General features: G+C 36.9%; 1 protein-coding gene across 9 annotated transcripts in view; it reads right to left on the bottom strand.

The window, feature by feature from the left end:
* Positions 1 to 26,622, bottom strand: part of DLG2 (discs large MAGUK scaffold protein 2) — a 993,549-nt gene that overhangs the window by 259,133 nt on the left and 707,794 nt on the right. For all 9 annotated transcript variants that reach the window (XM_066175626.1, XM_066175625.1, XM_066175627.1 and 6 more), the window contains 3 exons: positions 17,147 to 17,283; positions 8,042 to 8,186; positions 4,690 to 4,831 (listed from right to left, as the gene is read on the bottom strand). In XM_066175626.1, coding sequence (XP_066031723.1) covers positions 4,690 to 4,831; positions 8,042 to 8,186; positions 17,147 to 17,283 — 424 coding nt within the window. The remainder of the gene's footprint in view (positions 1 to 4,689; positions 4,832 to 8,041; positions 8,187 to 17,146; positions 17,284 to 26,622) is intronic.

Here is a 26,622-nt window from a genome sequence, read left to right as displayed (position 1 = left end):
CTGACGCCCTTGGTATCCTGAGCTCCTCTGCTCATCACTGACCACTTGACACATGCCAAGTGATGATCATCACCCTTTGAGCCTAGTTTAAGTCAGTTCCCAACGCAGTGCCTCCTTTTAGTCCACTCTTCCTCAGCTTTCAAAGCGTGCTGTAGGGAGACTGGGTCAAAAGCCTCACCAACAGCATTGCGGGCAAAGGAGCGTAGCCGTGCTGGGAGAAGGCTAACTAGCAAGGTAATATAGCACACAATCCAGGAGAAACCCAAAAGGTTTCCAAACCATTACAAACCACATTTTCTTTCTGATTAGCTGCACACGTTCATCCAACACTTCCTCATGTTTGGATGAGAGGCTGTTGGAAGAGTTTTAAAGGGTGCTCCCTGTGTTACAGCTTTTCCTGCCCACAGAGGAGGTGTGAGAAATACCTTTGCAGCCACTCCCCATGACAACTAGTGGAGAAAAGGAATTACCATGTGCCCCACAGCAGATCCCAGATGCACATTAGTGGGAGTTGTGACATGGGTCAGGTATGACTTTGGAGTCAGCTGTGTTTTCCCTCAGCAAAGGCATTCCTGCTCAAGGCAGCACCTGTGCTGTGGCACTGCCTGGTGAAGCACAGCCACTCCTCTCCCCTCATCCAAGCAGTTAAAAATTTCATCAGGAAAGTCAGCCAGTCTGGACAAGCACACAGACTGCCTTTAGTCAATCTATGCTGACTATTCCAATTACCTTCTGGGCCCTTAAGTGCCTGGCAAACATGTTGTTGAGTACTTCAGCTTTTTCTTTATTATCTGTCACTACATCAGCTTCTATTTATCACCTTTTTCCTTCCTCAAATTTTACATTCATTTTTTAAAGTAGCACACATCTGCAGAATCACTTTTGTTTTCCTTTATGACCCCTAAGGGTAAGTCTTAGCTCAAATCAATCAGCTTTCTAATTTTGTGACTAAGCAGTCAAGCAATGCTTGTCTATAACTAGTATTTTAGGTCATCAGAAAGCTCTTTGCTCAGTCAGGAAGGCCTGATGAGTCCCCCTCCTTTCTGTTCAACAAGATGGTTCCTCCCTGAGTTCTCAATAAGTTTTATTTAGAAACCATCCATCTTTCATGGGCCCTATGTTTCTGTGGCAGCATCCCAAGAGACTTTGCTAAGCGACTCTTCAAAAAGGCTGAAGTCTGCTCTTCTGAAATCTTAACAGTCATAACTTGCTGACTATCTTTCCAGACTTCCTTTGAATCAAGAACTAAGCCAACTCTTGGTCACTCTGATCCCAGCTGTTATTTATCACCACCTTTGCCACAAACCCTGTTTCTCCCCTCTAGCAGTATCAGGGACTGGTCAGGAATGCAATCAGTGAATCCCCTGCACTTCCTGCACAGCAGTTTAATCTCACTAGAAACTAAAACAAGCAGTGAAGTGTCCTGCCAAGTGTACTGATAGAATTGACATGTAGTTTTTATCTGCTTTTGATCCCACATTCTACTAACCTGAACTTGTGTTATTTAATTTAAAAGGTGATAATTGCTGTAAAAAATACAGGAAGGCAAGGTTTTCATTCTAAATTAATTTAAAATAAATCCATAAAAATCATGAAGTAAAATATGCCCATCACTGATAGTATTTTGCTGTGATAAAACACACAACTTAAAAAAATTCAGTAATTAAGACACAACATTCAGCTTCATTAAAATTTATGGCTGAAGATGACTTGTTACTTTTCTATCCCTTGTAGTCAGATTAGGCTATTTTTTATACAGACTGAACTGAATTTTTTCAGGCACAGATTCAATATCAGACCAAAAACCACAAATTTTTATCAACTGAAATACTTATTTTTGTTAAGAAAAACAGATGCATTTAGGTAAAAAACAAAACCAAAAAAAACCCCTTAAGAACTGGAACAAACAAACAAAAAATACAAAACCAAAAAGCAGGAGGAAATAAGCAAATTGAGTTGAATGTTCAACTATTTAAGCTTTGCTGATAGATTCATTATCACAAGTAAGTTAAAAGAAAGCTTGTCATCGGTCTCACTCAAATCATTTGTACAGAGAATTCCAAAACTGCAAAAGCTTTTTTAAGTGGAGAAGCTACTGTTCCAAATATTTGTAGCTGGCACAAAAGAAAATCTGCCAAAAGTGTTGCAAGACTGCATGGGTAATAAATTTCCTTATGTGAGCACAATGTAAATTAGCCTTGTAAACCTATTACAGCAAGAACCAGGTAGTTTTAATGGACAGCACTGCAGTAGTTGGCAAACATCTTAATTATAAAACATTATGTGAGAAAACCTAATTGTAAATGCTGCAATCAAGGCGTCTACAGGTTTCACTACAGTTATCAATATGATAATTGAATTCCCAAAAGATTTTCTGAATTGGCCAGCAACAAAGACTTCCCAAATATCTTCTTATTTTAATGGCAGACTCATCAGCAAATCCTATGGCAATGAACAGAAAGAGTGCATTCACTATTCTGAGTTTATAGCTGTGACAATGACTGCGAGAATTAACTGCTGAATTTCAGTAGTCTCACTTGAATCAACAGGCAATACCTAAACACAGGGACACTAAAAAAAAAAAAAAAAAAATCTCAGCAGCATTTAAGGGTTAAATGGTTTGGTTTTAAAGGTCAGAGTTTCTTAGTCATTGTAGTCAGAGAAGAAAACTGGTCTTTGGCTCTTGCTTGGGTGCCTCTCAGATGTATGTGCATGTACAGTGAGGAAATGCAGTGGCAAGAAGAGTCATTTATTACATCACTTTGTGCTTTTGTATCCTGATGTAGCATATTGACTCTTATCACTAATAAAATGAAGCTTGTAATAGCCTCCTCCTTTTCAATAGGTCAGAGTTAACACTCGAACAGAAATTTGAGATTTCCATCTGGTTTGTGCTGTGGCATTCAGAGCCTGCTCCCGTCACTTTGGCACGCCTATTTCTGCTGGTGCCACACTCCTGTCACAGAAGGTCATGCTCATAGAGTCAGCAGCTCCTGTTGATAGTGCCAATGCCACAAGAAGACTTTGAATATCAGATCTTCATTAGGCAACACATTAATTTGGAAATCCAGACAGGAAAAAGAACACAGAAGTGGAGTATTTCACACAATAAACAGTGCTTCTCTGGGAATTCATTTTTTTCCCTCCAAATACAAAATGGACATTGGTGTGAATATCTCAGACAAGACTGGCAGTATTTAATTTTTCTCTCAGGAGCTAAACCAGCACAACTAACTAATTTAAAAACATCCTAAAAACATCAACATAGGAAAGCATCTTTCTTCCTTAAAAAAAGGTCAAAAGCACATCCTAATTAATTTCAATACATACCTTGCATGTTTCTTTGTAGGCTTTCTACTGGATATCTGCTAAACTATTGGGCTAAGAGTGTCACTGCCTTCCCTTCTATACTGGTTTTTGTTGGTTTTTTTTTTTTTTTTTTTTTTTTAGAAATAACTAGGAAGTTAAAATCCGATACATGAATACAAAGAAACAGGACTAACAATACTTCTTTGTTACCTTACAAACCTTTTAACTGTTTAAATGGACTTTTCATTGCCAGGACAGCTTATGTCCCTTTTTAGAATTAATTCCTTCACTTTCTGTGACTTCCTGATGTCCTTAGCTATTACTTACTTTTAAGGCTGCAATTTTTTTGCTGTTTTTAAACTTCTCTAACTCCTTCTCAGCAATAGTGGTGCTGACATCTCATTGTAGAAGAGGACAATTCAGCCCTACAAGTTTATTGACAAAGCCTTCATCATTGCAACTCAGATATATTAATACTGATATTCTCCCCATACATGGCTATTTGAGAAATTAGGAGATCATTATTTGATCAGATAAAAACATTGGTGAAGATTAAAAAAAAAATCAATGTTTTAACTATTAATTAAAATTCTAACTTCTTGGAACCATTTGGAGAAAATCCATCCTAATTGAATGTCTCATAAGTTGAAGGAAATCAATTTCAGCTTCACATTCTCAATCAAAACAAAAGAGAAACCAAAACAGGGAAGAAAGGTGTGGCTTGCACACATTTTTTGTCCTGATTAAACACTGTATCATGATTTACTTACTCTGAATCTGTCTGATACAACAAGTTAAGGTGCTCGAGATAGTAATCACATGCAACAAGAAAAATGAAATGCAAATTAGTGGGTTATGAAGCTGATGAATACATAAGTAGATGAGATTCTTTGACTTCTAAGACACAGCAAGTCAGGTTAGAAGACGAGAACAGCCCCCTCCTAGCACCAAGAAAAAAAAAATATAATTTCTCATTTTCTGTGGCATTAGACATTATAATGAGGGCTCATTTTCCAAACTGAACAACTTCTGTCTTCTAGGGTGAATGGTAGTGCTCTTCAAACAAAAAGATAAATACACACTGTCTCATCAGTGACATTCAGTGTTCCTCTAAAACAAGGCATAAAAGAACCCTCCTAGCATTTTCCTATGTATCTCTTCTACCTTGAAATTAACTACACAGATACAATTCTGCTACTGTACTTCCATAGAGTAGTCACAATTCTTTGGGGATTATTAAAAAAAAAAAGAAAAAAAAAAGAAAAAAGAAGGCTGGATAGAAATGTACAGTATGCTCTATTCTATTTGAGATGCACTGAATGCTTAACTTACGTCCTTTACAATTGCATGGAAGGCAACAAATAAAGAGAAGCATCTGACCTGGTGTAGTCGTCCTCCACAAGCATGTGCTTTGGAATGGGTGAGTATCTTCCTGGTGAGATAGGGGCCAGAGATGCCTTGTACTCTAAAGTGCCATTGTTTCCAGAAGATAGTATATGATTTTCCAATGGTGGAGAATAAGCTGATGGTAAAAACGAACATTTCTAGTCAGCAACTTTCATGTTTCATTACATGTCACAAGAACATAATTTTTTTTAATTTAAATACTAACATCATGTTCAATGCTGTAAATAAGATCAAAACAAACAACCCTAGCTTGAGAGAGCTTAAAATATCACAAGAAAGAATTAAAAGTTGGAGTTTTCCTGAAAATAATAATAATAATAATAATAATAATAATGATAATAGTAATAATAATAATAGTAGTAGTAGTAGTAATACTGGCTTATTTGCAAGGAATTAACTCTTTAGAGGATCTTTAATTCCTGAAGAGGGAGCCTGAATAGGTCTGCTGTTTGGGAGACAGGAAAAGTTTTCTTCACTTAGGACTAATTTGCAGAAGGACATGCAATTAGGAAAGAATGAGATTAAAAGCACTCTTTTTGGCTCCAGTGTGCAGTAATGGGAGTAGTATAGTAAGAACTCAATGCAGGGTAAGAGCAGGAATTTTATGTGTGGCAAGAATTATGTATACGTTCAAAGCTGTGATCTACTAAAGGTGTTCAAACCCTCAGTATAACTGAAATTTCAGTATCAACATAGATGGTATTGAGACCACGATAAATCTGTGTACTTAAAATAGAAAATGGATGCAAAACTCTTACATATTAATGATTAATGATGGAAGTTATAGTACTGTATCGTCTGTTTATATATTGGGTTTGCAGGTTTTGTTCTTTGTGTGCTTTTTCCTGTTCTGAAGTTATTTGGGACATTTAGGACTGGAGAAATGCAATAATATTGTATTCTATCTCTAGTTAATTTCATTAGAAAAAGAAATGATAAATAGAAAAAGCAGTGTTGCATGCTTCTGTAGTAAGCTATTAATTTTCTCATGAGAAGAAGACAGCTGAACTTTCTGGTATTAGTTTCAGTCTTTTTTTCAGATGCTGAGCTACAGAATGCTTCAAAGCAAAATCTCTCTACAGGGAAAGGCCATTATGCATTCTGAAATGCCCTGAACATGTAGATATAATGAAAGGTTCCCTGAGGATAAATGAATCTGTAAGCACCAACAGCTTGGGAAGGGCTACTGCAAATCTTTTCAACCTTTACTCTCCCGCTGGAATTGTTTCTGTCTCATATGCTGCTGATCTATAATCTGACATAATAAACCACACTGGTTTAGAACTGCAAAATTATTATTTTGAAAGTATTATAAACCTGGAGATTGGATATGTACATTTAGCATTTTTTCTTCCTGGGCTTTGCTAAGATCCAGACCAGGCTGCTACTGAACAAAACTATTGCCATCTGTCGTAACATTCGCTAACTAAATAGGCATCCTCAGCATGGCTGAGCATACCACTGACATGCATGTTACAAAACCTTCCCTTCTGTGTTCATGGACTGACTGAATAAGGAGGATTTGGGATATTTAGCTCCTCCCTCAACTTTTTCAGTCCACAACAGTAACTCTGAAAAGTGCAGAAAAATTTAAATCTTTAGCATTTACTGCCCTCAGTAAATTTCCACACCCTTAGTTTGCCTTAAGTGCCCACAAAAGTCTTAGCAGGAAATCAAGATGGTATGGATCGACTGCTGAAGATCTTGTCAAAAATTTTATTTCCATTCAGTTGTTAGATGGTGCAGCTGGTCCCTGTTGGTAGTTGAACCCAAAGCAGATAGTTTTTAATGAACAATTAATGAAAAAAGGGAGTTTTCAGTAATGAACTGTTTGGACTAACAAGCACCAGTGGTACAGAGAGTGCAGTTGAAAAGTTAAGACTGCTGTGAATGGCAAGGGAATGGAAATGCCTGGGTGTGGACACCAGAAGGACTGGTATAAGATTATGGCATGTATCGATAAAGCTAGATTCATCAATAACTCATCAATACTCTATATAATTACATGCAACTCGGCAGGAAAGCCAATACCCAAACTAAAACAAATATTCAAGCTATTAAGAGATGGTGGTGGGACACAAAGTCTAGGTTGAAGCCTAGAACACTCAGATAAGGAGACAGCAGAAATGTGAGTAAATCCTAAAGACGTGCATAAAAGGGACAAATGGCAGCGACAGAAGATCCTCATTGCTGTCATCTCCTTAAGAGTACAAAAAGCACTCTATCAAGCAGGCTGTCAACATAAAATCGATATGTATGGTAATGACTCCACAGTCAGCCACCAACCCTTGTACATGGTCACCTCTGGGAATCCTAGGGATGCACCTGCATGCACATCTTTCTACCTGAGTGCTGGACATGAGCCTAGATGTTTTTGAGTGCAAGGATACAACAGCCTGATTGAAATCAGTTTGTTTTAAAATGAGGATATCTTCCCTTCCTATGGAATACTTCACTGAGTTTTACCGTATTATTTGAACAAATTTTCCTACAACAGAGTGTACATTGAATGCAAGGACAAATAAGGCCTTGGTCCTCTGCAAACGAAAAAGGGCAGATAAACATATTTAAAGTTAATGGACAGACTGAGAATGAAGCAAAGTGGACCAATGATTTATGGATTCTTCACTATGAGAGTACACTGGAACAGAGAAGCCATGGATATTCCATCCCTGGAAGTGCTCAAGGCCAGGCTGTGTGTGGCTCTGAGCAACCTGGTCTAGTGGAAGGTGTCCCTGCCCATGGGAGGGGGACTTTAACTAGACGGTCTTCAAGGTCCCTTTCAACCCAAACCATTCTGTGTCTTTGCAAATTGGATATCCACAGAAAATAGGTAAAGTTTTGTAAGTAGAGCAGTGATTTTTACATTCCAGTAGAATATTTTATTCAAATATGAGATACATTTGCCTCAGGCTTCTACTAAGTTTGTACAAGATGGTTTGCTGCTTGTTCCAATTTTTCAGTGGACAGAGCACTCCAGGCTACAAATCTAATCATATTTCCAAATGTATTTGCATATACTTATTGCTGTAATCTTCACAAGAGTTACATTTCAGTCTGATCACCTGGACAACGGCTAATTGGAACAAGCACAGCCATATATCTTCTACATTGCTACTTCTGCTGCAAAAATATTTAGCAGAGTTATATTATTTGCAATATTTCTTGAGTGCAGCATACCTGGGTGGCAATAAACACTCCATTTTTGTAGCCTTCCAAGCTGTTTCATAAACTTTAATGGGCTACTTTGAACAAGCTATGAAAAAATACAATCATCTGACAAACTGAAATATCTCTTGTAAAATAAGTTGCAGAAGCCACTTACAGTGAGTAATATCTGGTGGGCCATACGGATCTGTCATGTAAATGGTGGTGGGCTTTCCAACTTTCAGATAAACTACATCTGATGTGTTCTTCAGTATTGCTACTGCCTCTTCATGGGTAACTTCTTCTAAACTGTAATTATTTACCTAAGAGGAAAAATCAGAAATGTGAGTTGAAATGCAGAAATAGACACAAAAATGACACATCCTTGCAGTTTTCAAAATGTTTGGAACCTTGCTGTAAATGAAGAGCACTAAAGATTACAGAAGCATTACTGCTGCAGGGTAGAAAACACAGTCTTCTTAGCACATGCATATTCAAAGACTGATGTAGTAATATTGATACACTGAATCAAAATGAGTCAGGAAGGCATTTGGCTTTGGCAATAGGAAAGTCCTTTATGATGTCCTGATACCGGTATAATCACCAATATAAAACTGTATTTAATAATAAATTAATAGCACCACAACAGTTACAGAAACTGTCTACATTATGTGACCTAAAAAAAATAAACTGCCTAATTCATACCTTAGCCTCCATAGTTGGGACCTCAGAAATACCCAACACACCCAAATCTTTCCATCACTGATACAACACTGACCACTGAAATAAGGAGAAGTAAAAAATATGGCATATAGAATACCTATGAGGTGCAGGAACTGAAAAAGAGGAGTTCAGGATGGGGAAAATGTATTTTTCATTGTGAAAGTTTGTCAGTTTTCTGGAAGCACAGGAAAAAGACATTGAAAAAGTAGGAGAATGTAGTACTAGTTCTACACATTTTAGAAAAGAAAAACACTTAAGCGAGGATAAGAGCAGAAGACTACAGATAAAACAGGGAAGGAAATGGTGGCAGTATGCTTTGCCTATTTATACTTTACTCCCAGAGAAAGAAAATCAAAAGAAAAGTATCACAAGTGGTTAATTGTAGGGGCATATAAAATTTATTCACATATAAATCCACTGTATTCACAGAATGTCTACAATAGGTTGTCCTTCTAGAAACAGAACCACAAATATTCCCTGCCACAAAATTTATATAACTCCTGAATGGAGAAATTAAAGAATAGGGGGAAGAAAGTATCAGGTGTAGATCCACGTTTCAGGCATGTGGCATAAGACAAGAGAAAGAACAGAATCACAGAACACCTTGAGTTGGAAGGGAGCCATGAGGATCACTGAGTCCAACTCCTTGCTCCTTGCAGTTCTGCCTGAAACTGAACCATGTGACTAAAAGCATCGTCCAGCTGCTCCTTGAATTTTGGCAGGCTTGGTGCTGTGACCACTTCCCTAGGGAGCCTGTTCTAATGACCTACATTTCACAGGGAATGCTGTACATGAAACATTTTACTGTCATTTAAATTGCCATCCTCCAACTTCCACAGTTACTGCAAGGATTCCTTTCAAAGATTATGCAGGATGGGAGCGGAATTCCCTCCTCAGTACAGTATAACATAACAGTAAATCACAGAAAAAATATTTTTTTTCTAGGGAATTTAGTATCAATTAATTATCAGAAACATGAATGCGACAATAAGCAACTGCCAAAGGGTTTGGCAATAGGAAAGAGATACAACTGTTATGAATCACTGGAGGACTCTTCATATCCAGACGATTTCATCAGCACCAAGAAAAAAATGATTGCTATTGGACGGTGTTGCTGAATGTATGAATTCTGTCTAAACCTTTTTCCTTGTATAATTCTCAGGCTTGGTTTTAAGGGTAATTAAAAGAGATAATGGCAGGTATATGACAATAATTTGACAGGAGGAGCAGTGATAGAGTCTAACACTCAGAAAGGAGCTGCTGACAGGGTATGCTGTATTTTGACAGGTCTTCTATTTAATTAAAAATCCTATATCTAACTTCTATAAATTTCTATTTCTTTCTATGTTATGAAGAGCAGTAACTTACAAAAGTGCAAAAAACCCTTAATAAATAAATTTCTTAAATTAATAGGCTGGCAGGAAGAAGAAGTGACTGAAATGATACCTTTCTTGTTTATGTTTTTTAAACTGCCAGACAGTTCAGATTCACAGATTTTAGAAAGATGACCACAAGGTTATCCTTTACCTCTTCTCCTTCCCACACTGTCTGTACATTGTATCTATTTTCTTGTGTTTCATCCTAAGTTTTTTGAAGTAGAGAAAATCTCACAAAACCTCACTCACTATACAGCTGCTGTATAAAAATGTTCTCAGTCAAAAAAAAAAAAGACACAAAATGAAATATCTTGGAACTGTCTGGATTTTGACTTTTTGGTCTTTTAGAAGTGAATAAAAACAATTATGAAACAAATTGACTTGATGCAACTTTTTTTTCCACAGGTGTTGATTTCTGGTTTGTTGTTTGGTTTTTTGTTTGTTTGTTTGTTTTTTAATCTAGCTGATAAAAATCCATCTCAAGACACTTGGATGCCACAGTTGTGCAGTAAAGAAAACAAAAAGCCATTTTAGAAACAGAAAGTAAAGTATGATACATAGAAACATAGATACATTTGATACAGCAGGTCTCATGCAAGACTGTGTCTAAAAATAACATGGAACAGGCATTTTAGCAACACTGTACAAATTACTGAAATCTGGAAGTTAAGACTTAAGGAGCTCAAACAATTCCAAACTAAGATTTCATGCCTATGCAGTTCAGCATTACGTTTATCTTCTTAAAGATCCTAGAGTTCACGGCAAAGTTTACGTAAATTCATTTTCATTCATTTGGACTACTCAGTTCTCAGTAAGCAAAGAAATAAAGACTCAATGAACATCAAGAGAAAACAAACAAACAAACTTGTTGATTCATTTACAAAAACAAAGATCTTCAATGGTGCTATAAAGTCTCTTTTAAGTGGGAGCTCTTTGAGGAGGCCAGATCACCACCCTTAGTCATTTGCCAACATCAGCTTAGACTTGCACTTCCAGGTTTCCTTCAGAAGGCAGTCCTTGCTTTGGATCTACAATTCCTATTAATAATCCTATGCTCATCTATCAATATATTTTCTGACCATAAAACAATGATCACAAATAAAGACATCTGTATGTATTCTGATTTACAAAAAACTTGAATACTTAGAAGAATTCTATTGTTCAGCCCCTATTATTGCATGACTGTAGTATGAAATTCTTTTTTCACAGGGGAATCTTTGAACATCATTCCTTAAAACATTGCACAGAGATGATAATAATAGGAAATATGATGTTGTGTTGACTTTCATGTTGAGATTTATGCCAACAGAGACTATTTCTGGAGGTATTTCTTCCATTAAAGATGCCTATCTTAACAGAATTTTAAGTATTAAATCTGACTTTTTCAGTGGTTTGGCCCAATAAATGCATCATAGGAAAGCTTTACATCCTCCTGTAGAGATAACCTTATATATTTTTGCATATAGCTTTCAAAAAAAGGCTTGAGTTGGAGGTAAAGAAGATAAAGAGGGGGAGATGCACACACAGTAAGAAATCAAAATGTGTATAGCATGCAGTAATCTGAGAGGCTGAATTTTAGTGCAGAAGGGCTGACTTAATTCTGAGTGGGTAGAATGGGTACTGCATGCCAACTTTCTGGATCTACGAAGCCAATTTAAGTAGCAATTAACTAAGGGGAAAAGAAATCCTTAAGGCAAATGCTAAAAAAGATATTTATCTCAGTGGTCAGTTTAGTCACGAAGTTGTATACTTGAGACAAAAAATGCTGTGAAGGGAGCCAAAGGACAGGAGTCAGAAAGAAAAAAGGGATGGAATAAGTGGGGCTTTTCTAATGGGAAAAGTTCTATGCAGTGAAAATTTAAAAATGCAAAGAGCATCTGGAGAAATAAAAAATAGGAAAGCTTTTTCCTTCAACAGAAAGTACGCCATATAAGACATACTAACAACATGAGAAACCAATAAAAGAAAGAAATAAAATAGCAGTGGAGAAGGAAATTAAAGATACAAGCCCAATCAAAGAAGCTATTTGAGTGATGGGGGAAATCATTAAGAAATGATGCCAAAGAGATGTAAAAAGACTGGATGTTTTTTCCTGAATAGCATAATCAGGGCAATGAAGTATAAATCCAAGTGAGAATGTTTTATTTGGAAGTTTTCCTAGATTCATACTGAAAATCAAAAGCCCCAAAAAGTACCTAGAAAAGCTTAGAATCCCCAAAATAACTGTACAAGTGCTCTAAAGAATAATTTCATTCAGAACAATATAAGCTGATACGAGAATTAGAGCTCCAGAGGAATAAGTCTGTCTTATTTAATTTTCCTTTTTTAAAGGGGATTAGTTCATTTCCTCTATTGATTTAAGCTAAGAAAGATTTGATTCACTCAGTGAATGAGACATAGGGGTGAACTTTACCTTACCTGTGGTAATGTTTGCTTTTCTGTAATATTCAGCTTTTCATTCAGACAGTGGATTTTCCTGGGTGAACATTTGGCAGTAAACACCTACAACCTGCCAGCTGTAAATCTAGAATGCTGATGGCCTTTTTCAAAACTCACTCATTTAAAAGGCTGCAAAAAGTGAAATGCTTTCTAGTGCTGAAGACAAAGCATTTGTACAAAGAATATATATTTGTTTGCATTAACTAAACACTTAAAATCCCATGGACTTGTGAGTTAGTTACCTAAGCGCTGGGCTGTTTTCTGAAAGGTGATCCCACAAAGACAGCCAAAATCATTTTAAAAGAACACCTCCGATCACAATCAAATGTTCATCTAGATGCATCTTGAATTACATGCTCTGATTTTATGCACTTTGAGGCAAATGTGATCCTGCATTCATACACAATGTGAAAAAACCCAGATAATGGTAGGGAACCTAATAAGGAACGCATCAACAATGGCACAATCACAACCCCACTGCAGTCCTATGAAATTACCAGAAAATAATACTTTTTTTTCAGAAAGAACGCATAAATTTCTGAAAAGGAAAGTGACTCCTGCTTTTTCCTCCTGTTTTCATCAAGAAAGCAGAATCAAATTAAATCTCTTGTTATGTACAATCACTGATCACTGTGACTACATGGGCGCAGAAGCAATAGGATATGGCCCAAACATGAAAGGGTATTTTGGCATATGAGACATATTTTAGAAAAGCTAACAGTTATAAAATATAAATAGTACTTAAATTTTCCTTTAAACCCTAATTGTTTTAGCATTTTCCTTGAAAAATACCTTGCTTCTAGGAATTAGTGTTGTTATGTACTAGTAAAAACTAGTACCAGTTTTATACTGATTTCTCATTTACTCATTCTTTAGATAACAAATTTGTCCAAAGTAAGATGATGGTATGAGATTAAAAAAAGTAATTATTATTTGAGCTGTAATAACTGAAACAATTTTTCAGCTTTTCCTGATCATTATTAGTGGTGACCTTGAAGAGGTGAGATGTGCATCATGTTTGGAGGTGACACTTCATTTCACTGTGAGATACTCGAAGGCAGGGCTGCCACAGACTGGAAGAAAGGCCTGAAGAAGACTTTATGATGTTCAGGAGGAAGAAAACAGTAAATCTTGCCCCTGGCACAGGCTAACTCCCATCCCATCAACAGTACAGGCTGGGCACTGGCCCCATCTCTAAGGAAAAGTGCTTGGGGCTCCTGATGGATGGCAAGCTGGGCATGAGCCAGCTGTGTGTCCTGGCAGCAGAGGACAACAGCATCCTGGGCTGGATGAGCAGAGGCTGGAGGATGAGCAAAGGAGTATTCCCCAATAGTTCACACTTATTAGCCTGTACCTGGAAACTGTCTTCAGTTTAGGTTTCCTACACTACAGGAAAAACAACAGAAGGAGGCAAGTTGAGAGGTGCGCTGCTGGGATGGTTGGGGATGGAGCACTGACCTGATGAGGAGAAAACGGGGGATCTTGGCATTTTCAGCCTGGAGAAGGGGTTCCTCTGAAAACAACTAATAACAGACCCCCAGTGCTTATAGGAAGATCATCAAGGCAAAGCTAAGATTTTCAGAGTCACATGTGGTAATAGGATTAGTGACAGCAGGCAGATGTTGAAACAAGAGAGGGTCAAACAGGTTATCAGAAGTATTTTCCTCAGGAGGACAGCTGAGCTGTGAAACAGATTTCCTAGAAAGGCTCTGCAACCTCCATCCTTGGAGATTTTTGAGATGCAATTGGATAAATCCCTGAGCAACCCTGTCTGGCCCTGTATCTGACCGTGAATCACCAAGGTATTCTGTGATGCTCTGTATGTGGCTTACTTGTGCTCCTTTCCACTGCAAAGAGAAGCTGAGAAACCCATTGCAGTGGGATACTCACTGCTGGCATTACTACCAGCAGAAGGAGACATTACCACAGGCATTACCACCAGAACACAGTGAGAGAGTGTTTTTTTCCTAGTTGTAGTCTTCAGAGAAGAGCTCTGGTTTTTTCCTTTCATATATACCTAGAAAAACCATTACGTTTTTGGTTTAAACACTCACATTTTCATCAGTAATTTTCCAAACAGGTACCTTGGGATAATCATACAATGGAGCATTTTCCTGTGCAAGTGCTCAGGTTAGTAAGTCTTCATTGCAGACTTAGTGCCACAAAAACATAACTGCACAATATGCCCTTGTACAGATTTCACAAAAATCATAATAAATATTTATGTAATACATCTTCTGAAATGCTTAACACACTATGTGCAATCTGCATTTAAGAACAGTAGGGTCATCAAGCTGCAAAATGCTCAGGTGGCCCCTTCTTGTCTTACATTTCAATATTAGTTTTCATTTTGGATCTACACATTCATTACATCTTAAATTTATATTAATTTGATTTACACCTTCTTTGGGATCTGAAAGCATTTCACACAAAATTATCAGAACAGAGATATAAAAATTAAAAAATCTCCCCAGCAGCTGCTGGGAATTCCAGAAGAATGACAAATTCTTTTAAATTCTATAGAGAATGATGGAAAAAAAAAAACCAACAAAAGATCAGGAAAGGATGCACCACTGAGAAGGAAAAAACAAACAAACAAACAAAAAAGAGGAACTGTTCAAATGTATAATCAATAAGAAATTAGTGAAGCAGAAGTAGGACCACATAGATGACAAGGGTAATATTGTGTTGAGACACTGCCAAAAGAAAATAATTAATTTTTTCACTCACTATTCATAAAGGAACATGAGGTTAATGTCATGAACTGAGAGATAATTCACAAATTATGATAGAAAAATACTGAAGGTACAGAAGTTATAAACAAATCAGGGTGTCTTGTTGAGAGAATCAAGAAACATGGCTGCAATCTGCATGAATTTTAGAAACAGATTCTGATCTTGTAAACGTATTTCCAAATATGTAATGATTAAGGTATACAAAGAGTAAGCTGACTAGCATTTTCTTATGCAACAGTGAAAAGCTTGGTCTGGATGTCCATAACTAGAGGAGAGCGATACTTGGAATGATTTTTTTTTCTCATTTTACATGCAGTGATAAAAGGAGACAACACTTAGTAAAGAAACAGTCCAGGCTGAAAGGAAAGAAGAACAAAGACATCAGACATAATGCAAATGACCTCTGCTCATTTTCAGAAGTCTAAACTTGTCACAATGAAGAAACATCTACATCTGACTGCAGCAAAACACAGGTTGAATGCTGAGATGCTTAATAGACTATGCCTATAAAAATCTGAAAAGAATTAATTTATGCACAGTGGTATATAAAATATTTCCATTTAAATCAATTCTGATGAAATTACTCTGGAGAGGGGGATTTGCATCTATTTAATTTCCTTTTTTATATATATTTACTACCTCACGTCAATTAGAAGAAATTAAGAGTAAAGTAACAAAAAAATTGAGATAACAAAATTGAGATAACAAGATAAAATTGAGATAACAAAATCCGCATGGAATTATCATCAGAGTAAAAAGCAACAAACTACAGCTGAACAGAAGCACATTTGCAACAGTTTGCAAAAGAACTCAAGTGCAAATTTGGCGAATAAAAATTTACATTTCTGCACCAAAATATGCCAAAACTTCATTATCCAACAGTGACTTGAATTTCACTATGCTGAGATTGTGCAAAGAAAAAAAAATGCTAAAGAAATTTTGAGTTCTAGTTTCATTTTTCTCTGATTTTGCTAACAACAGTTGATCCTAAGCTGTTTTATCTATCCATTTGGGTTAATTAAAAAAGACCAAGAGTCAGCAACCCAGTAACCAAGTGCCTTTCCAGTTCTGTTTAGTAATATGTATAAAATTAATGGTCATCTTCATATGTGATCAGAACACAGTGTCCCTACCCAAAGAAAGAAAACCTCAAATAGGCACAGTTTCACAGGCCGCAGAAAAGGTCAAGGCAATTTTTTACTGCTTAAATATCACATCACGAAACAGGGCTAATGCAATACAAGTTTTTTTATTGTATTTATTAAAAGAAGCTATTTCTCTACCTGTTGAAATCTATGCAAATGCACTGACATGAATACAGCCTGACACAGATTAACTTGTGCTGATTCACCAGGGTCAGGATTTCCCCCTCAACGTTGAATTAAACAAACTCTGTGAGTGGGAGAACATTATCAACAGGAAACAATGAACCAGCAGGGCACATAGCAGGAAGAATTTCCTGAACTGAATTTCATCAGAAGAATACACTTCCTCAAGGGAAAATCTGGAAAATGCTTGAGGTTTTTTTTTTTAACATCCATAAGGAACATATACATAAAGCATTCCTGCAGGTACTGAAATGTAGGTAGTAGTCCACTGACAGTTGTCACATGGGAGTCAGGTACTGGCATGTTTTGACATCTTTCAACTTGCTTACAACAAACAGTAGAATCAGTACTACCTTAACGAACAGTTTGTCTAAAATCCTTTAAATTTTATGGTGCATTTTGACTTGTTATGCCTATGTGCACAATAAATTTATTCTCTTCTCTGTAAAGTTTGTCAAAGTAATATAATACACTGCCTTCATAAAATATTAGTTTTCCAGAGGATTTTTTTTTAACTTCAGTCTCAGAAATATATAAAAAAATTGGGAAAAATGAAGATAATAGAAATAAAATTATTATACGAGTTGTTTTGGTTACCTCCAGAAAAACGTATGGTGACTAAAAGTCCTTCTATGAAACAATTTTCAGCTAAATAAATGGGATTTAAATTTGTCATACTTACCATGAGAAGTCTATCTCCAACCTGCAATCTCCCATCTTTTTGTGCAGCTCCCCCATCAATAATCTTGGTGACATAAATGCTGTTGTCCCCAGGGATGTGTTGGTTTCCCACCCCTCCTGCAATACTGAATCCTAGACCTAGAAAAGATTTTATAAACAAAACATTAGCAATACAACAACAGCATTAAAGAGAAGTGGAAGAGTAGCATATACAGTGTAAACTTTGAGTATTTTTTACAGAAATACAAATAACATACTTTTTCACTTTCCCTGAAAGGTCAGGGACAGAACTAAAGTAAGGAAATTTTTTGCCATTTACAATTACAGAAAGGTAGAGACAAAAATAGTAGAACCAGTGATGATTCTATACACCCTCCTCACTGGGATCCAGTGCAGCCTACATCAAGAAGTTATGGCTCAGCTTTCCATGAGCAGGATTAAAACACTGAAACTTGGGGTCTATTTTGTTAAATATTGCTAAAAAATGCATCACCATCTATAAAAACAAAATGAAAGGTACTCTGATGGTCCACATAGTTTGAAAAATATTTGGAGAGGTCTAGCACAGGTTTTTCAAGTTCATGTAGTACCACAGTGAAGGGTTGGTGAAAGTAAAACAGAGAAAGTGCAGATTTTTGATTGAAGTGTGGGGTTTTTTTCTAGGACACAAATCCGTGGCTATGGATACATAAAATAAGAAAGCAATAGTCCTTTGTAAATGTATAACTTCTATTCAGTGATCTGTGAAATTCCTAGATAAACACTCAAAGACCCAAACTTTGGAATAATGTCAATAATACAAGCCAATATGAGTCAAGAAAAGGAACACAAAATAAATAGACAGGGGAAGAAAAAAAGACAGTTTTCCCCTTTTCCTATATTTCCTATCATCTGACACATTGCACATGCAAGCAAATCATTGCTTTAATTTTTAGAAACATTTTTATCGCTCAATCAAAGAAAAGACAGAAATTACTGTGCTTGATTTCCATAAAAATTAACTTCATACAACTAATTTTTCAGAGATCATGTGGCTACTGGGAACTTCCATCTGAACAGAGAAGCTGTTTCTGACAATAACCTGCTTAGATTATTGCTCCAACTAGGGTTTTCTCTTTTGGCTGTACAGAAAAACAGTTATACCTACTTAGAGAGTAATCATTTGTTTTATCTATGAAATCTATGCTGTTCACTCATTCCTAAAAGAAACATGTTGGTAATTGCTGTACCCTGAGTAGTAAAATGCAGTGGTAAAAAGTGAGTTGCCTGAAATCTGGCAGTTCATCACAAACTCAAAAGAGAGACTGCTTGGGCAATAAAAATTGAGAGACGATGTATATTTAATACACACAACATTTTTAGCAGCTGTATGAGTACAGAGACAAGGAGGGGGTCGAGTGAATTAAACATTTTAATGTTTTTCTCCCACATTATTTTCATTTGATCATTATTTTAGCTTCAAAAAGATGTGAGGTCAGACACCATAATGGACTACTTAATGGATAGTGCCACGCCAGTAAATTACAAAAAGAAACCTTTGAATTTATATCTGAAATTGAAACACTACTTAATTAATTGACTATTAACAATACACATGAAGTTAATTCAGAAGTATGGGGTAATTAAAATACAGTTTTATTGAATTTCCAGCTAAAGCTGGCAATCACTCTTACTGTTTACGTGCTACTGTCACTACAACGATAAAAAGATCATGATTTTTTTCAGCAGGGAAGTATTTTTTCCTGGGACTGCCAACAGAGAAGAGAAAAGATATTCTAATAAAACCTTAAGAATGGAAATTTTCTTTAAAACACCAATTATGGACATGGAACAATGATTAAATAATATTCCTTGGTGGCATAATTATCAATTTGATCTAAACCCCCATCTGTATAAGCTTCTACCAGTAAAGACCTGAGAGTATTCCAGAATGTTCCAGAATGCAGGTGGGAGCAAATGAATGGGCTAGACCTCAGTCAGAGGGCTTTCTTCAGCTCCATGGCTCACCTAGGGCATGGCCTTGGGAAGATTAGGCTGTGGTGCACTTTGATCCCCTCCTGTCCCCTTTATCGACACCGTAAGTGTGTAAAGAGCAAGGTCATATCTGCACACATATCTCTACGGGTTTGTACTTTGCACAAAGTGGGTCCTAATTTAGCCTGGTCCTGCTGGAATTCAAGCAAGTAATAGCCAAGATAATTGCAGCGGAGAGTGAGGTGCTTGGCTTGCTGTTTGCATGGTTGTAGCACAGTGGATGTATGAAACAGTAAAACCAGAGTACTAACGCAGGCTATTCCCATTAGAAAAGTGAAGCTTACAATATTGAAACGAGTGACTTTTTCTAATACAGTCTACAGAAAAATTAGATGTGATACAACGTGTGGGGCTACATTGTGTTTGTCAGCAGGGTCCGACTTTGGGCATCTCAAAAACCAGCAGTGATTATAGGAAGGATTAAAAGAATGGGACAAGATGAGGTAATACTGTGGGGAGCAAAGGGTGAGTGGGTAGGCAAGAAAACTGAGAAAGAGAAAACTGTTCCATGTCAATCAATAATGACTTAATTTCATTGCTTAATCATACTTGCCTTCTTAAAAAGATTTCTTAGAAAGAACAGGGAATAGAACAATGGTCCATTTAATTTTATTTAAATGATTTCTGCTAATTGCTAGGGCACACAGAAAGTATACTACACAAAAACTTTTGGGTAGGATTCATATGGCCAAATGACATCAGATAACTATGCTAATCACTTACACTACCTGTACAATAAGTGAAAATTCATTAAGAGCTTTTAAAGCATGATTCATCTCATCTCAGCAAGACATCTGAAAGAGATGAGGTGAATCACACTTTTGGTTTTTGAAAGGCTGAGGTCTGGATGTGGGAAGAGGTGAGTGGGAAGATCAGTGGTATGAATGTTCACAATCTGAGTTAATTTAGACTGAAAGTTTCTGTTTTAAGACTTCAGAAAGGTTTGCTCAACCCTGGTGTGCATCCCTGGTCACTCACTACATCAGGTTAGTGTTACATCAGATTCTTACTCTTCTAGAAGCAGAGAATCATTCAAACAAGTGGGAAGAACGGAACAAGCCGTGTTTTCTAAATTGTATTTTTCATTCTCCCATTGAATTGAGCCCCCCCTCACCCCCAAATAAAAGAGCATATTTAATTGCAGAACCCTTTTCTTGTTGACTCCTTTGGTTAGGAAAACATTTCCATCAGAACACAGAAGATCAGGAGTTGATCACTTCCTCTTTGGATAATGTGCAATCTGCTTCACAGACACAGCTGATCTGGGACAAAGTGCTCAAATTCCTCACAATAGAAATTAGATGGAGGATAAATTCAGAATGGAGTTGAGGAAGAAATGTTTTATGATGATGGTGGTGAAGCACTGGCACAGGTTGCCCTGAAAAGTTGTGGACACCCATCCCTGCAAGTGTTCAAGGCCAAGGCTGAACGGGGCCTTGAGCAACCTGGTCTAGTTATGTACTACTACATGTAGTAATCCAATGGAACGGGAGACGTTACTGGAATCAGAAAGAGGAAAAGGGACAGGGACAAAAGCTATTCTACCAAAACTGGAAACTACAGGAAAAAATGCTACTATTAATAAGTCAAAGTTATTTAGTCATATCTTTTCCTGGGATTTTTAGCAAAACCACATTAAAATATTTGATTATTTAAATCTATTTTGCATTATTTGCTGTACCAGATACATGTTTTAAATACACCACTATATTGGCAAAACAGTATGTTCTAACTTGTTTGAAGGCTCTGCATATAATTAGTCCAGCAAAGTTGGACTAATAAAAATAAATAATAATAAAAACCCCCAAAAACCAACCAAACAAATAATAAAACAACAACAACAACAACAACAACAACAACAACTCTGTGTAAGACACAGTGGATGAACTACACTGCAGGCATATCATTTTACAGTAACCAGAGAGGGAGCCTAAAAGATCAACTGTAGCTATGTAACGTCAGCTTTCTAATGAGACGTGAACCTAAAGAAACTCAGTCAGAACCCCAAAAATGGATGTTGCATTTTGCCATGATCCTACACAGAGAATATTGCATCAGAAATATAACAGAAACATCAAAACAAAAAATGAAATGTGAATGGGAGAATGAATGTAAGTGCTAGAAGAAAGACCAAAGGTTTGAGAAACCACGTGTATTGACAGTTCAAAGCATTCAAAGCAATAAAAACCAAAATGAGTAATTTCTGGCAGGCCTGCACAGAATGTCTGGGCTCTATAAGTCCGCTGAACAGGTGTCTTGTCAGCAGAAGACCCTGTTCCGTGACAGTGGGATGCTGGCAGCAAGATTGCAGCATGTGACATCAGCCATTCTCTTGCCTGTAAGCCCAACAGAGAAGCAGATCATCTCAGTAAAAATGTGTGTTTACTAAATAAAAAAAAAAAAAAAAAAAGCAAATGAGCAGGCACCCAGTCTAAGACTTAAGAGCCTGAAGAAAGGAGTATTCAGTATAAAGGACCAGTCATGACACCAGTAGACACCTAGAGGGTATAAATTTCTCCAAAAATTAGTCAGTCCATGGTTGCCAATCAAGAAAGTGCCAAGACATGTGGTAAGGGTTTGATGTCTCATGCCCTTTGTTCACACACAAGTGAGCCAGATCACCTCAGCACATGCACCCTGGGGGATGTGCATGAAATGGGGAGTGAATAAAATATATGAAAGGAAGATCGTAAAGGGTTAACTTATTCAGAGATTTCATGAATAAATGTCACTACCTCTCCCTATACATTCTCTCACTACTTTTTGCAACATTTATTTTCTAAAGGTGTTAAATCAACCAATTTGCTCCAGAGCACCATGTGAATTCAGATTTTAAGAAACTGTTCCACCCAGCAAAACAGAAAGTACCACCAGAAAGTACCACCAGAAAGAACCCCCAAGAAGTTGCCCTACTGAGGCCCTTCCCTGATGCTGCAAGCCTGGCTGCTCCGTGGCACACAACACATCAACCATGCCCCTGCAAATAACTGGACACGGCAATGAGGAACCAAAGCTGGGCCAGCTCATGCCTTTCCAAGGGCAGCCACTCCTACAGCTCAGCTACAAAAGGTGTAGCTTGTTAAAACTGTCAAACCTGGAGCAATAATGCCCAATCCAGGTTTCTAATTAATCAAATTCTACGTGCAGGGATGAAAGGAACATGGGTAATATAAAATGCTTTGACTGACATAAAGATTGACTTGTTTTGACAGGTACCACTGCTATGTCCAGTTTATATGAGTAAACAAACTATAAAAATGTTAATTATAAACAAAGGAGTACCAGGGAATGTCTCCCCATGCCCTTTGCTCAAGCCTCTTGTTGGCAGTTTCAGCTTTCCTGGAGGACACATATAGCACATATTTACAATAACACCTCACGACTGTGGACATTTAATACGCTTGTTATATCTGTAACTTATGACTAATGTTCATTATTGACAGCAGGTTCCTCTCTTATTTGGTGCCTACAAAAAATAAAATACACAGTAAAATAAAAATTTTATAAAATATATAAATTAAAAATTAAAGTTAATGTCACAATAATTATATTGTGTTACAAAGAGAGACCAATGTTCCTCTACAGAGCTCTCTCTGTCTTTCTTTGCCATCCTATGAATCAGCTCCTGCAAAACTTTTAATCCCAAGTATATGAAGTCACTTTACCTCATCTCCTTCATGTTGCAGCGGTAGAGTCAAATATCAATTTCTTTAAGTAAGTTCTTATAGCAATTCTTATGCCTGATGCGTGTGGCATCTTATGCCAGAAGGACTTACGTGAATAAAACTTGACTACATTTTGTCCTGTGGATGAAAAAGTAAATCTAAAGTACCGTATGATTCATAAGACTTTTACTAATATTCCTAACAGATTTGAAAGCAGTCTAATTTCATTGCCATTGTTAATTCTTGTTTCAGACTCTGCTCCCAGATCACTTCAGAGGGCTCTTTTTGTAACTAACAACTGGATAACAGCCTAGACGACAAAGAAGGCCCACGCCCCTACACATCTTACACAGCATACTGTTATCTGGTGTTTCTTTCTAATGGCCTTGGGTTAAAAACTTTAAGCATCTTCCTTATTGTTCTGACATTTTCTTTCAGAAATATCTAGTGTTTCAGGTTATTTCCCAGTTGGTGTCAGATAGAATAAAAATGATGTACAGTGCCACTAGGTAAGAAGAATATTGTCCAAAACTACCTTACACAAAGTGAAAATTATTGTTCCCCTTACACTGTGTGGCATTATACATTCATGCCTTCAGGTATTTATCCAACTGTTTTTACACATTTCCTTTGATCTTGCCCACAGCCATTTTTATAGTTATTATTTTCATTAATCCCTACATTCTGTCTCCCAGTGCATCACCTCTCCATACTACTGAAGCAACAGGGATGCCAGATTACATGAGGATGAAACTGAGCAGTACACACAGCACTCCCACTGAGTATGTGCAGTGTGCTCACAAGAGATGTTATGGCTGGATACTGCCTGGCAGCTGGGATTACACAGTAGGCAAAGAGAACTCTTTTCTTGCAAATGGTCACTGTTATTTTTCTGTATGGAGACAGATTTTTGTTGAGGTTTTAATAAAAATTAAACAGTAAATTTTTTTTAATCTTATTCGCCTTTATCTGCATGAATTTTTAGCTCTGCAAATTCAAATTTTCAAAGTAAACTACAATAGTATAGTTCAAATTTTAACTAGTCTTGATTTAATAAAAAGAAAAAAGATAATTTAAAGCATTATAGTAACACAAACTTGCTGCACAGCCCAGTGCAAGGTTGTGCAGAGGTGTGTCGTTGATTCTTGATGAAAACAGAGATATTGATCTCATTAAAATGGCTTCAAGACACTCCTGCATATGTACATTCATACTATCACAAAGATTTCTCTGAAGGACTGAAGGCTTGGAAAAATGGCAGCCAGCTAAAACTCAGAGGTGAGACTGCGGTGGTGGCTGCTATCTGGTGATGGAGGGATGGCAGGCTGATTTCCATACCTTTGACTGAGAATATCTAAACAGGTTTTCAGCATATGTAATTCTAAAATTTGGCTACCATGTTGCTACCTATAGTTCCTTATACCTGTTTCAAAACAGCTTCCTGTTGAGATGTCCTGGAAAACCCCTTTCCACCACTGCATTCCCTGAGCTTGCTCTTCTGCTGGGGGCAGGGGTGTCCAAAGTATTACATCTTCTCTTTGGAGACAGGATTCACAAACATCATCTGAGACCCATGAAAGTCAGAAACACAAAAGAGTCCAGAATACAAAAAAAACATCATCTGGATATTTCAGGGGTTTTCTTGCTGAGTTACTCAATGGTAGCCTCAGTAGCCAACATAAACAACTTCAGCTCTTTTCCAACTACTTTTTCATTTTTGGGACATCAAAATCAAACATTGCAGCCAATTTTATTAGGTTAAAACATGAAAAAAAGAAATCAGTTCTCAGCGTTACACTCCTTGGTTTAAAAAAAATCATTTACATTTCCAGCCAGAAAGGAAATGATGGGAAATTGAGATTATGATGCAAACGTTAATAAAGCTGCAAGGCAGCATTGTTTAAAAGTGCGTGTTTAAAAACAATCATGCTGTAGGTATAGTAGATAAAGCATTTGTTTACATCATCATAATAGTAAAGCTAATCTTTCTATAATCTTTCATAAAGCCTTGAAAACATATCTTGCTAAATTACACTACTATTTGTAGGAATTTGTAAAAAAGTTCTCTAACAAGCAAATGAAAACAATCCCTTCATTTATATTGTTTTGCAGTTTAATGTTTTTCCCACTCTTATTTTTTGCTTGCATATATTTATCCCTAAAGATACATTCTCTTCAGATATAGCAGGAAAGAAAGGAAATAGCAAATTAGGAAAATACACTTAGAGCCTCATTAGAACTTGTGTTTATTCTATATTTTTTACATTTATTCAAATTAATTAGGAATAAAATTCCCAGAAAGAACAGGCAATGAGCAGTGGCCTAATTGCATAACAGTAATTCTTAAGAATATTTTACTGTTTGAAAAGATCAGGGAATATCCCTAATTATTCACAATAATCTGACTTTCAAAGCATTAATGAGACTCTAGTTCACTGAAAATCATATTAAACCACACTGCCACAATTTTACCAGTGTAAGTGCAAGAAAAAGGAAATTACTTCATTTTTGACATATACTGACACTCCAAGAATTATAGCAAGAAGTTTGGTTCTTTTGGAAATAAACATACAACACACCAAGTCTAAACACTTCATGTTAAGACCAGTCAAATTAGGTTTTTAGAAAAGTGAAGATTAGTGTTTTGAAACAGAAAACTACAAGATCTGCCACTTAGGAACAGGATTAACTGCTTATATCTGAAGTTTTTAAATGCCTTTCTCTTCTCACATCTCCATATGTGTACAACAACTGAATAGATGGTCACCTCCTTTTCATGCAGGAAGCTTTTTGTATCCTTTTGGTGCACCCACAAGGACAAATAATCCTCAGATCCAGAGGCACTAAAACTCAGAATTTTCAATCAGGGTAGACATCATCTGGCTGGCTGCCTGGTGACAGGACCATTTATATGTTGCAGGGAATAACATTAAATACAGCATAAGTGGCCTGTGTGGCTGAATGTGGTATGAAGGGACTGCTAAAGGCCACCCATTTTTATCTGATACTTTTTTTTTTTCTACTTTACCAGCATTTTTCTTTGCAATAGATTTTTTGGGTTTGTTTTGGTTTTTTTTTAATTCCATCCTCTTTCATTTACTTGGGCAAAAAATCAACTGGATATACAAAGACTACAGATGAAGAAGACATCGTGGGAAAGTGTTCAAAGCCGGGTTGGATGGAGCTTTCAGCAGCCTGGTCTGGTGGAAGGTATCACTGCCCATGGCAAGAAGGACGGTGTGCAATGATTTTTAGGGTCCCTTCCAGCCCAAACCCTTCTATGATTTTAAGCAGTCAGTTGTCCTAATTAGCAGCAAAAAAGCCAGGTAGGGGGGTTGCACAATATATTTTTAAAATTGTAATACGCTGACTAATGTCAAAAGACACAACTCTCATGTGCTGCTCCCCACCTTCTTTCCCACTGCTTGCCTTGGGTTAGCCATGAAAATGTTCTAGCCAAATGGCAAATTGAAAATGTCATGAAAACTAAGCCAAATTAACCTGAATCACAGACCAGGTGCATACTGACCATCATTCACAGAGATGGCAGCAGTAAGAGCTGGCAGATGAGGATGGTGTTGGGTTCACACGTCCTCTTTGCTGGCAGCATACATATGCCTTTACAACATGAGTCCTACTGGGAGGAAAGGGAAAAATAAAACTGCTCTCCTACGCTTAAGAGAGAGAAAAAGAAGTTAACAATCATAGGTTTGTAAGGCTCTTGAGAGCTGAGCCAAATCTATAGTGGAAGAAAACAGTGCAGTAGTAATAATGCTTA

This window comes from Chamaea fasciata, unplaced genomic scaffold (assembly GCF_029207755.1).
Source record: "Chamaea fasciata isolate MVZ Bird 193981 ecotype frontalis unplaced genomic scaffold, bChaFas1.0.hap1 SCAF_2, whole genome shotgun sequence".
Lineage (NCBI taxonomy): Eukaryota > Metazoa > Chordata > Aves > Passeriformes > Sylviidae > Chamaea > Chamaea fasciata.
This window is presented reverse-complemented; position numbering and strand designations above follow the sequence as displayed.